The 12,359-nt window shown below is 50.7% G+C and overlaps 1 protein-coding gene across 8 annotated transcripts in view; it reads left to right on the top strand.

Moving 5' to 3' along the window:
• Nucleotides 1-12,359, top strand: part of CARD11 (caspase recruitment domain family member 11) — a 145,499-nt gene that overhangs the window by 101,271 nt on the left and 31,869 nt on the right. For all 8 annotated transcript variants that reach the window (XM_047837670.1, XM_047837668.1, XM_047837667.1 and 5 more), the window contains 5 exons: nucleotides 4,712-4,924; nucleotides 6,560-6,697; nucleotides 7,751-8,076; nucleotides 10,945-11,124; nucleotides 12,004-12,156. In XM_047837670.1, coding sequence (XP_047693626.1) covers nucleotides 4,712-4,924; nucleotides 6,560-6,697; nucleotides 7,751-8,076; nucleotides 10,945-11,124; nucleotides 12,004-12,156 — 1,010 coding nt within the window. The remainder of the gene's footprint in view (nucleotides 1-4,711; nucleotides 4,925-6,559; nucleotides 6,698-7,750; nucleotides 8,077-10,944; nucleotides 11,125-12,003; nucleotides 12,157-12,359) is intronic.

Below are 12,359 nucleotides of genomic sequence, written 5' to 3'. Positions count from 1 at the left end.
ATTAGACAACTTTGAGGTGAATGAAAAGAAAAACGCACCGTCCCGAAGCGTAAGGGATGCAGCTGAAGTGGTGCTTGAAGGGAAATTCGTAGCCCAGTGTTTTGATTTAAAAAGATGTCAGTAGCCTAGCTTTTCACCTTATGAAACTAGAAAAAGAAGAGCAAACTAAACCCAAAGTAAGCAGGAGGAAGGAAATAATAAAGATTAGTACAGAAACAAGTGACTTAGAGGAGGGCAATAGAGAGAAGGCAGTGAAACCAAAAGTCGGTTCTTCTTGGTTTTTTTTATTTTTTTTTTTATGTGAGAATATTTGACACACAATGTTACACTAGTTTCAGGTAAAAAGATGGTTCTTTGAAAGAACAAAACTGACAAACTTTAGCTAGACCGACCAAGGGAAAACGAAAGAGGTCTCCCCCTTCTCTCCCCTTCCCCCTCCCCTTTTCCCTCCCCCTCCCCTTGTATCCTTCCTCTCCCTCCCCCCTCTGCTTCTCACTCCCTCCCCCCTTCTCTCTCTCTCTCTCTTTCTCTGTCTCTCTCTCTCATAAGAATGACAGGCCAGGAACTGAGAAGAGAGAAGCCCTGGTTTCAAAATATGATGGCAGGGACATTGAGAAGTTAAAATACTTTGTTCCCCCTAATTAAGGCAAAACATCCCTCATTAGAGTTTCAAGGGCACGTAGCTCCAGGAGAGCATGATTCTGAGTAGCAGAATCAGAGATAAAAGAGAGAACATTACTACCAACCTTACATAAATAAAAACGCTATAAAGGAGTAATATGGGCAACTGTTTCCAATAAATTAGACAACAGATGAAATGGACAAATACCTACAAAGACACGAACTACTGAAACTGACTCAAGGAACACAGGAAATCTGAGCAGACCTGTAACAAGTAAAGAATTAGTAACCAAAACCCTGCCTGCAAAGAAGATCCTGGGCCCAGATGTCCTCCCTGGTGAATTCTGCCAAACAAAGGAGAAAACTCTTCACACACACTCTTCCAAAGAATAGAAAAACAGGGAACATTTCCCAACTATTCTATGAGGCCAGTATTACCCCGATATCAAAACCATCACAAGTAAAAAAAAAAAAAAATTACTGATTAATATCTCTCATGAACAAAGATGCAAAAATCCTCAAATAATGCTACCAAATTGAATCCAACAGCATATAAAAATAATTACACACCATGACTAAGTGGGCTTTATATGAAGAATGCAAGGTTTTTCTAGTGCCTGAAAATCAATTAATGTAATACACCGTATTAACAGAATCAAAACCAAAAGCCACATGGCAATCCTAATGGATGCAGAAAAAGCACTAACATCAAATGCCCTTTCATGACAAAAGCGCTCAACAAACCAGGAATGTAAGGGATATCTCCCAACCTGATAAAGGGTATCTAAACTCCCCCCACACTTACACCCCCCCCAACCAAACAGCATTATACTTAATGACAAAAGAATTGATGCTTTTCCCCTAAGATTAAGAACAAGACAAGTTTATCTATTCTTGCCACTCCTATTTAGCATTGTGCTGGAGGTGCTAGCCAGGGCAATTAGACAAGAAAAAGTATTAAAAGGCATCCAGATTGAAAAGAAGGAAGTAAAACTATCTCCAACTGTAGATGACATTATCTCGTACAGAGAAAAATCGTAGGGATTCCACTAGCAAACTATTAGCACTAAGAAATCATTTTGGTCACATTGCAGGATAAGAGATCAATAGAGAAGAATCAATTGTGTGTTTATACGCTAGCAGTGAACATCCCACAAATGAAATGAAGAAAAGAGTCACGTCTACGGTGTCATCAAAAAGAATAAAATACTTCACAACACATTTAGCAAAAGAAGTTCAAGACTTGTACCCTGAAAACTACAAAACATTGCTGGAAGAAATGAAAGATCTAAGTAAATGAAAAGACACCACGTCTTCATAGATCACAAGACACTACAGTTAGATAATAATACTCTCCAAGTGTATCTACATATTCAGTGGGTTCATTAGCAAAAACCCCAGTACTTTTTCTCGCAGATTGATCCTTAAATTCATATGGAATTGCAAGGGGCTGTGACCAACCAAAACAATGTTAAAAAGAAGGAACGAGGTCAGAGGACTCATACTTTTCAAAACTCACTACACAGCTACGGTAACAAAGACAGTGTGATGCTAGCATAAATAGACATATAGGCTGATGCAATAGATGTGAGAGCCCGGAAATAAACACAAGTTGATTTTTGACAAAGGTGCCAAGGCCATTCAATGGGGAAAGAATAATCTTTTCAATGAATTATGTTGGGACAACTAAGTATCCACCTGAAAAGAACACAGTTGAGGGGTGCCTAGGCAGCTCAGTCGGTTAAGTGTCCAAGTTCAGCTCCAGTCATGATCTCACGGTTCATGAGTTTGAGCCCCGCGTCAGGCTCCATGCTGACAGCTCAGAGCCTGTTTGGGATTCTCTGAGTCCCTCTCTCTCTGCCCCTCCCTGACTCACGCTTTCTCTCTCTCTCTCAAAATAAGTGAATAAACTTAAAAAAAAAAAAAAAAGAAAGAAACATTTGAACCTTTACCTCACACCATAGACAAATATTAATTCAAAATGCATCATGGGCATAAATGTAAGGGCTAAAAGGATAAAACTCTTAGAAAAAAATAGAAGCAATTCTTCATAGCCTTGAGTCAGGCAATGGTCTTTTAGATATACACCAAATAAACTGGAGTACATCAAAACTAAAATCTTTTGGGGGCGCCTGAGTGGTTCAGTCGGTTAAGCGTCTGACTTCAGCTCAGGTCATGATCTCATGGCTTGTGAGTTCGAGCCCTGTGTCGGGCTCTGTGCTGACAGCTCAGAGCCTGGAGCCTCTTCAGATTCTGTGTCTTTCTCTCTCTGCCCCTCCCCTGCTCACACTTTGTCTCCCTCTGTCTCTCAAAAATAAATAAAAACATTTAAAAATTAAAAAAAAAAAAACTAAAAGCTTTTGTGCTGCAAATAAACCCTTTAAGAAAGTGAAAATATAACCAACAGAACGGGAGGAAATGCTTACAAATCACGTATCTGAGGAGGGACTTAATGCAGATCACATAAAGAATTCCTACCACTTAATAATAAGGACAAACAACCCAATTTAAAAATGGACAAAGGGTTTGAACACAGATGGTCAATATGCACATGAAAGGATGCTCAACGTCATTAGTCATTAGAGAAATGCGAATGAAAACCACCCTGACCTACCACTTCCCACCCATGCAGATGGCCAGAGTGAAAAGACAGACAACCACAAGTGTTGGCAAGGATGTGGGTAACAGAGCCCTCGGACATTGCTAGCAGGAATGTAAATTGGTGCAGGCACTCTGCCAGTTCCTCAGAATGTAAACCGTGGGCTTTCCGTGTGGCTCAGCTTTTCCCCATCTCCGTATCTGCCCACGGCATATAAAAACATAGGTCTACACAAAAACCCATACATGTCTCTTCATAACAACCTAATTTATAATAGCCAATAAATAGAAGCCACCCAAACGTTCACCAGTGGATGGATAAACGATGTCATGTGGCCATACAGTGAAAAATTAATCATCAGTAGGAAGAAATGAAGTGTTGAAATATGCTACAGCATGGATGAGCCGTCGAAAGGTTCTACTCGAGGCGCCTGGGAGGGTCAGTCGGTTAAGCGTCCGACTTCAGCTCAGTTCGTGGTCTCACGGTTGGTCTCACGGTTCGTGGGTTCGAGTCCCGCGTGGGGCTCCGTGCTGACAGCTCAGAGCCTGGAGCTGCTTCAGATTCTGTGTCTCCCTCTCCCTCTGCCCCTCCCCTGCTGACACTCCGTCTCTCTCTCTCGCTCTGTCTCGCTCTCTCTCTCTCTCAAAAATAAACATGAAATTTTTTTTTAAATTTTTAAAAAAACGTTCTGCTTAGTGAAAGGAGCCAGTCACAGAAGACCATCTGTCGTGTGATTCCACTCCTATGAAACATCCCGAATAGATAAATCTGTAGAGACAGAAAGTCGATAAGTGGGTGCCTCCCACTGGGGGGCAGGTGCTGGAGGGAGAAGGGGAGGAGACAGTTAATGGGGTGATGGCGTTTCTTTTGGGGTTGATGATGAAAATGTTCTAAAATTAATTGTAATGGTTGCACAACTCTGTGAATATACTAAAAACTACTGGATTGTACCCATTGGATTTTAAAAGGTGAATCGTATGGTACATGAATTGTATCTCAATAAAACTGTTTCTTTAAAAAAAAATGAATTAGACCTGTATGTATCAAGGTAGATAAATCTCAAAAGATGTAGAGAGAAAAAAGCAAGTTCAAGAAGGAAACAAGGAAGCATACAATATGATGTCTTTTACGTGAAATTGTAAAACAAAAAACAATACTATATATTGTTTCGGGGAAGATAAATTCCTACTAAGATATAAAAACTTGGATGGAAAGGATATACTCCAACTGCAAAACTTCCGCCCTCTCTCCATAAATAATTTTTTTAAAATTTTATGGCTTATTCTTCCATTGTTTATGTGTAGCATGTAAGAAAAATATATCTGCGTTCGTGTCCTTTCCATTCCGAAATAAGAGGTAAAATGCCGTATGTACTTGGGTCTACTTTTTTTTAACTCAACAACATATTCTAGAGCTCACGCTAAAAGAGTTCACGGAGCTATTCCAGGGAGGCTCCTTTATTAACCTTGTCGGGGCTTACGTCCAAAAAAGGAGGAGGGCCAGAGACGGACGACTATATGGAGACACTGAGGGATGAGGAGGACGCCTTGTGGGAGAACGTGGAGTGCAACCGGCACATGTTGAGTCGCTACATCAACCCAGCCAAGCTCACCCCCTACCTGCGCCAGTGCAAGGTCATCGATGAGCAGGATGAGGACGAAGTGCTCAGTGCACCCATGCTGCCGTCCAAGATCAACCGGGCAGGTGACCTTAGGAACCCCCCCGGGGGAGAGGGGGGCGACCTCTTGTGACAGCTTCAGGAAATGCGCTCTAGTGGGCTGTACCAAAGCCCAATGTCTCCAGGTCAGGGATTCTTAAACAGGCGTCAACAGACTCCCGCCCACCCTGTCCCCCCAGCCAAACTCTCTATGCAGAATTGAGAGGGTCCGTGAACTTGGATGGGGCGGGGGGGGGGGGGGGGGGTTGCATCTTTATATTACTAGCCTAAAGTGAGATTTAGCGTCTCCATCAATTATGAATGTAGGCAGGCAGTAAATCACGGTAGTGATTGGCAGTGCCTGTGACGCTGTATGGCAACAATAGGAATTACAGACATCTTCATGCCTCACTGCAGCTGTTACAGCTCTTCCCAAACACCATTCACACTCCTCTCACCCTCAAAGTTATAGTGGTTCTCACACCAGCCAAGAGATGGTGTTAATGCATTGGCAAAGGAGCACTTTTATTACTGAATCGCAAATGTAATATTTGATAACGGCGTCTTATTAGAATGGATTCCCTTTATCATCCAGTTCCTTTATATCTGTTTAAAAATACCATCCTGAGACTTTTTCCAGACTGTCCAGGGGTCCGTGACACTTTATCACATTCTTCAAAGGTATGGGTAAGGTTTGTAAAGTTGTTTTGGTTTCATACACACACACACACACACACACACACACACACACACACGCACGCATGTGCATAAACACCTGTATGCACAAGGCCACGATGTAACACACATTTCTTTCTGTGGCTCACAGTTGAAAAGGTTTGAAAATCACTTCCCCACAGTACGCCTGGTGATAAGTAGCTCAAACGCTGGGACTCTCTTTTGCATACATGACAGACGTCACTAATCACAGCGTGCTTTCCTACTGGGCTCCCGTGTCACTTCAGAATCCCTCTCAACACATGCTCCAGGCAGCTTCACCGAACAATCAGTTAACACGAGATGGAACTTAACTTATCACGTCTATCCTGGGGGAAAGGTAGGGAGTTTGGGGACCTCCCAGGAAGAACTATCTGAAAATAAAACGTTTGAGGAAGGGCCAAGAAACGTTAAGTGACGAGTGGAATCAGGAGAGAAACGGAAACGCTGAGCAAATCACATTAAGGTTCGAGAGGTTTCCGGACTAGGAGATAATCCCGCAAATCGTGGAGCTGTGCCTGCTTCCTGGGACTTCCCAGCTCTCCGCCCACAGACCCGTCTTCCTGCTCTGAATCGCAGAAAACCATACATTTTCTATAATTGCTGTTGTACTTCCAACCTCCTTCAATCACAGAAGACCGGGGGCCTGTATGGTTAATTTTAGCCCCGGTCAACCGGCAAGCTCCTTGAAACCGTGGGTTTCCCGTAACTGCAATTCCATTTACCCTCGTCCCACCAATTTCTTAGAGAAAGGAAAACTAACAGCCACTGAATCCCTGTTGAGGGCCTGGCACTTTGATTGATGGTATCTGGACTCCCAGATACAGCCCGAGAGTGACAGGAGGTGGCGAGGCGGTCTTCTTAGAGGTCACTGAGGGATGTGAGCCCAGGAGAAGACTGGCTACGGAGACGTGCGCCCAGTCGGGACCGTACTTGTCTTCTCACCGGGCCCACTTCCGTCCCCCTAGGCCGACTGTTGGATATTCTACACACAAAGGGCCAGAGGGGCTATGTGGTCTTCTTGGAGAGCCTAGAATTCTACTACCCAGAACTGTACAAGCTGGTGACCGGAAAGGAGCCCACCCGGAGATTCTCTACCATTGTGGGTAAGAGGCTTTGCCATCAGGAGTATTTGAACTCTGGCGGAAGTGCGTGCGCATATGCGTGTGTGTGTGTGTGTGTGTGTGTGTGTGTGTGTCCAGTGGTAGGACACTTCTAAAGCTACCAATCCATGACGTTGTGACAGTGTCCCTGTGGCACTTGTGGGCTGTCAACCACTCATTTCTGCCTGATGATCAAGAACAGACGACAGGGAAACCACAGCAGGAGCCAAGAGAAGTGGGTGTTCACGGAACATCCCCGGGGAATGCTGGTGGGGTGGAACAGAAGTGCGCTCTACCCCCTGGATCCGGTCCTTGCCTTGCGCACTGTCTTGCCAGCATCCCTGGGCCAGAGCCCTTGGTAATCGCGTTAGCTTCCCTCCCTAAATGTCCTCGGAACAGCCTTCCGCCCATCTCCCCCACTACCCCAGTCCACGCTCCTCCAGCCCCATCCGCTCTCTGCATCCATCCCCCTCTGCTCCCTGCTTTCTCCACTCCTCGTGTTGCCCTCCCCTCCGGCAACCTTTCACGGTTTTCCACGGCATCCAACTAAAGGCCCAGGCCTTCGTTGGGGCCCACCAAGCCCACGCGCTCCCGCCCCGGCTGACACTCCCGGCCTCGCTCTGCCTCTCCCTCTCTCCGGACTCCAGCCACTTCGGTCTGCCTTCGGTTTCCTAAACGTGCCAAGTGCCCCCGTCCTCCCCGTAGGGCTTTGGCAGTGTTTTTCCACCTTTCTGGAACGTGTTTAACTCCCTCGGCCTTTCAGCTCCACCATCGGGGAGCCTTCCGAGCCCTCTGCCCGCCAGGCTGGATCTGGCCCCCTGCTGCCCGCGTTCATAGCCCCCGCGCCTCTTCTTTGCGAAAGCCTCTCCGTCTGGGGTTCTGTCAGTGCGGGGTCGTCTGCCGGGTCGGTGTCCGTCTGCTTCCCGCCGGAGGCCCGGCAGAGGCCTTCCGGCTCGCCCCGAGAGCCCGGGGCCTGGGGGGCAGTGGGAGCTCGCTGACGCGTCGGCGCGTGCGGGAGCCAACGGGACCCCCTCCGCTCCCCCCACCTCTCCGCAGTGGAGGAGGGCCACGAGGGCCTCACGCACTTCCTGATGAACGAGGTCATCAAGCTGCAGCAGCAGATGAAGGCCAAGGACCTGCAGCGGTGCGAGCTGCTGGCCAAGTCGCGCCAGTTGGAGGACGAGAAGAAGCAGCTGACGCTGACGCGGGTGGAGCTGCTGACCTTCCAGGAGCGGTACTACAAGATGAAGGAGGAGCGCGACAGCTACAACGACGAGCTGGTCAAGGTGAAGGACGACAACTACAACCTGGCCATGCGCTACGCCCAGCTCAGCGAGGAGAAGAACATGGCGGTCATGAGGAGCCGAGACCTCCAACTCGAGGTGAGCGGCAGGCGCGGGGGGCCCCGCGGGCTCGAGGCCGCCACGCGGGCGGGTGCGGGCAGGCGCACACGGGCCGCCGGCGCCGCTCGGTCCGCTGGGCGAGGGGGACGGGAGGGCACGGTGTTCTCCGCGGGCGGGGTGCCTGCACCCGCCGTGCGCCTGCGCAGGCCTACCCAGCGCGGCTTGGCGCCGGTGCAGGGCCCGGAGCCACCCCGCGCGTGTGCAGACATGCGCACACGGACCCGGTGGGGCTTCCCGCCCCTGCTCGGGCTGCCTCCGCCTCGCCCCTCCCCAATGAACCCTCCATACGAAGGTGCAGACATGCGCACACGGACCCACTGGGGCTCCCTGCCACCTGCTGGGGCCCAGAGCCACCGTGCGCATGTGCAGACCTGTGCTCGCAGTCCTGTGCAAAGCCGGGTGAGGTGGAGAGGTGGAGACCCCAGGGGCCTAGACTGTGAGTGAGTGGCTCCCGGGAAAACCAGCGAGGAGACGGACGGAGCCCTCGTCTTTTAGACCAAGACTCTGCTCGGCTGTATCCGCAGAGCTCAGCGTGACACCGTGGGGTGGTCAATACGCTTATCGGTGAACAATCCACCAGCCAAATGATTGATGTCATTAACGAGTTTACCTCCAAAATGGAGAAGGGAAAGGAGCATTTGCTTAACTCATTCATCCCTTTAATTTACTGAGTGCCGCCGTGCACCAGGCTCTTTTCCAGGGATGCATAACTCAAGACCAAGGCCCGGCTGTCACGGAGCTCACATGCTAATCAGAAAACAAATACATAAAGAGCTGGTAGTAGTAAGTGCCATTAAGAAGAAGGAAGGAAAGAGTGAGGATAGGGTGTGGGGCTGGCTCTTTTAACAAGGATGGTCAGGAAGGGTCTCTGAGAAGGCAACACATGAGTAGAGGTCTGAGGACAGAGAGGGAGCCAGCCACGTGAGGCCCTGGGGAAGAGCAAAGAACAAATAAAAGGCCCCAAGTAGGGGGCGTGCTCGCTGGAGAACCAGCGAGAGTGCCGATAGGGGCCGGAGCCACGTGAGCAAGGGGCACAGAGAGATGGCCAAGGTCCGGCTCGTAAGGGCATGGTAAGACCTTTGGAACTTACTCTATTCGTGATGGGAAGCCACTGAAGGATTGAGAGCTGGAGAGTGACAACTGATTTATATCTAGAAGGATTACTCTGGCTGCTGGGTGGAAAACAGACTCGGAATATTTATGAAGCACCTGCCATGTGTAAGGCACAGTGCTGAGCACTGGGGGGACACGGGGATAAATAACCCGATTTCTGCTCGGGTCACTTACAATTTAGTTGAAGCAGACAGATCAGTAAACAATGCACTAGAATTCAGGTGAATTAAGTCAGTGACGTAGCAGGCAGTAGACCATTTCTGTCAAAGGCCATGAGCCTTGACGTCCTGTACGTTTGAGTTTGAATCTGACTCCTAGCCTCTGGCTTTGTCCCTGAGTTGGCTTTTGGCCTCGGTTTCCTCATTTGTCAACGGCAATAATGAAAACGACCCCTGTGCCCTAGGATTGCTGAAACCCAGCACTATAAGTCTTTGGCAAAGCGGCTGGCCCAGGAAGCACCCTGCCGTGCTAGCCCTCCATGCCCACTTGGATGGGACTGGGGATCTGGACCCAGCACCGGGCCCTGGGGCTGACCTTCCAAGATGCATGCCGAGGAGGATTTTTTTTTTTTTTTTTTTTTTTGCGTGACCAGGAGGAGAGGCGTCTGTGCTGTCATAGCTAGGGCTCGGAGACCTGAACCTGTGGCAGCGACTTACGAGTTTCCCTTCTATGACTTTGTCCTGCGTTGTATTTCCTTGGAGATGTGGTAATAGTGAGACACGTGCCTAGATCGTGAAAGAACATCTGGCCGGCAGAGTCCCTAGGTCATTCCCGAGCCCCAGACCGCTTCCTTGCGTGCCTCTCTCTTCCTTGCTTCCCTTCCTCGGGGGCGCCACAGTAGTTCCTTGCTAAAGCCGCCACCCCCTGCCTGCGAGGCATCTTGCGATCCTTCTCCCCTATCGCCAAGCCTGTATTGAGAAAGGGTGCTCACCCCTTTGGTCCCCCACTTCCCTGCAGCCCTTGAAAGCAGTCTTGATTCGGATGTTTTATGTGGTCGATCAGTTTAGGGAGGCAGACACGCTTAGTGACAAAGGTCTGAGAAGTCTTCTCCTGGTCCCGCTCCCTGACACTCCCCTCTCGAGGGGTAAAGCTCAGCACGTCGCCACTTGCCCCATTTCCAGACATAGTCTACGAAGCCACTCTTTCAGCCCTGCGGGTTGGTCCTTTAGGTCAGAGATGCTGCGAATCCAGAGAGCCTCACGCTGTTCTTTTCGCATCAGTGCGAAGCTTGTCCAGATAGAATTTTGTGGGAAACCCGCGGGGACAAACCTGTACCGGCTGCTCTGGGGTCAAGTCAGGGCGGCAGAGCCCAGAACCCTGAGCTCTTGGCCACCTCGCTCCCTGTAGATAACATGGGTTCTTGAGGGGAGACCCCGAGTCTGAGAATCAGACTCAGGGCCACCGAGAAAGGCACTGGAGTGGATTCCATACCTGGGGGGAGACACCTTCCCCCATTCTGCAGTCTGGTCCACCCCATAAAAGTTACCCCGGGGAAGTTGCTAAGGGACATATGGTGCTTTTTGGAGCTCTCTTAAATTAGCAGGTCAGGAGGTCTCATCGACAAGGAAGTGGTGCTATGTTTTGCCGGGAAAGGTTTCTTTGAGCCCTTCCCCGTCGCTGCCTGGAAGAAGGGGGGTGGGGCGGGCATCACTCAGGTTGTGCGGAAAGTCCACCCGGGGCCTGGGGGAGTGCTGCCTCTCCCTCATTCTCCCCGGGGCACCTTGGGCGTTTCAGATCGACCAGCTCAAGCACCGGTTGAATAAGATGGAGGAGGAGTGTAAGCTGGAGAGGAACCAGTCGCTGAAACTGAAGAACGACATTGAGAATCGGCCCAAGAGGGAGCAGGTCCTGGAACTGGAGCGGGAGAACGAGATGCTGAAGACCAAAATCCAAGAGCTGCAGTCCATCATCCAGGTGAGGGCCGGGGCAGGGCTGCGTACGGAAGGGGCCGAGCCCGGTCTGGGCGTCAGCCCCTCTTGCCGACCTCAGGGCCCCTCGGCCACTCGCGTCATCCCTGGGTGCCTCAGTTTCCCCCTCCGTACAGCAAGGTGGCCACACCGCCCGCTTCTCGGGAGCGTGACGTTACGTGAGGTGATACTTGGGACAGGGTGTCCGTAATTCGTGTCCGTTCCCACGGAGGCCGCCACCTGGGCTCTGTGACAAACCAGCTGCCCTTAAAGATCCCGAGCAATTCAACTCTCAGCTCCCTGGGATTCGTTAAAACGTCAGGGGTCTCCGTGCGTTTCCCACCACGGAACGGTTTACAGGGGTGAAAGAGGAGGCAGGGGAGGGGTAGCAGCCCCGAACACATCTGCAAGGAGAGGAAGAAAGGCTCTCTCGCCGCTCCCCCCTCAGTTACTCCCCCGGGATCGGCTGCCTGGTGTTGGAGGTGAGGATTTGCAGCAGAGAATGAATCTGGGTTAATCGAAGCAGATTAATTGATATTTCAGGGGAAGCATCGGGACGGGGGATCAGCCCTGTCTTTGCTTCACATTTCACCTGTGAAATGTCTGGACAGACGGCACTGCTCCTCTCGGCTCTGATAAGAGCGAGGACAGAATAGGCACCGGGATGTTCCTGAGCAGGAGTGGGGTTTATGCTTCTTTCCAGGTGATAAAATTCTTAAATAATAAGCTGCTTAAGGATCCCAAGAGACAGCAACTCTTTCCCTGCTTCCCTGGCACAGAGTCTCCTGCCCTCACGGTGCCCGTGGCGGGCTCTGCTGTGCCCTGCCTTCCCGGTCCCCCGGGCCCCCCGCCGCACCCCACCCAGCATGGTTAACCACCCCCCCAGGCCGGGAAGCGCAGCCTGCCCGACTCGGACAAGGCCATCCTGGACATCTTGGAGCACGACCGCAAGGAGGCTCTGGAGGACCGGCAGGAGCTCGTCAACAAGATCTACAACCTGCAGGAGGAGGTCCGCCAGGCAGAGGAGCTGCGGGACAAGGTGGGAGCCCCAGGGTGGAGGGGCGCCCCCCCCCCCCCCCCCCCCGGCCAGTGCCCTCGGCCGGCCTTCTCACCAGGGAGCCCCTGTGCGCTCCTGCGTGCTTGCGAGACCTCCCCGGCCCTCCGGCTCTCCTCTGGAGACCAGGTCTGACCCCGGGACAGATTCCCCACGCGTGCCGGCCTTGGCACCTTGCGGTTATCTGT

Source organism: Prionailurus viverrinus, chromosome E3, assembly GCF_022837055.1.
Source record: "Prionailurus viverrinus isolate Anna chromosome E3, UM_Priviv_1.0, whole genome shotgun sequence".
In the NCBI taxonomy this organism is placed as follows: domain Eukaryota; kingdom Metazoa; phylum Chordata; class Mammalia; order Carnivora; family Felidae; genus Prionailurus; species Prionailurus viverrinus.
Note: the sequence above shows the minus strand (reverse complement) of the source record. Positions and strands in the feature narration are given on the sequence as shown.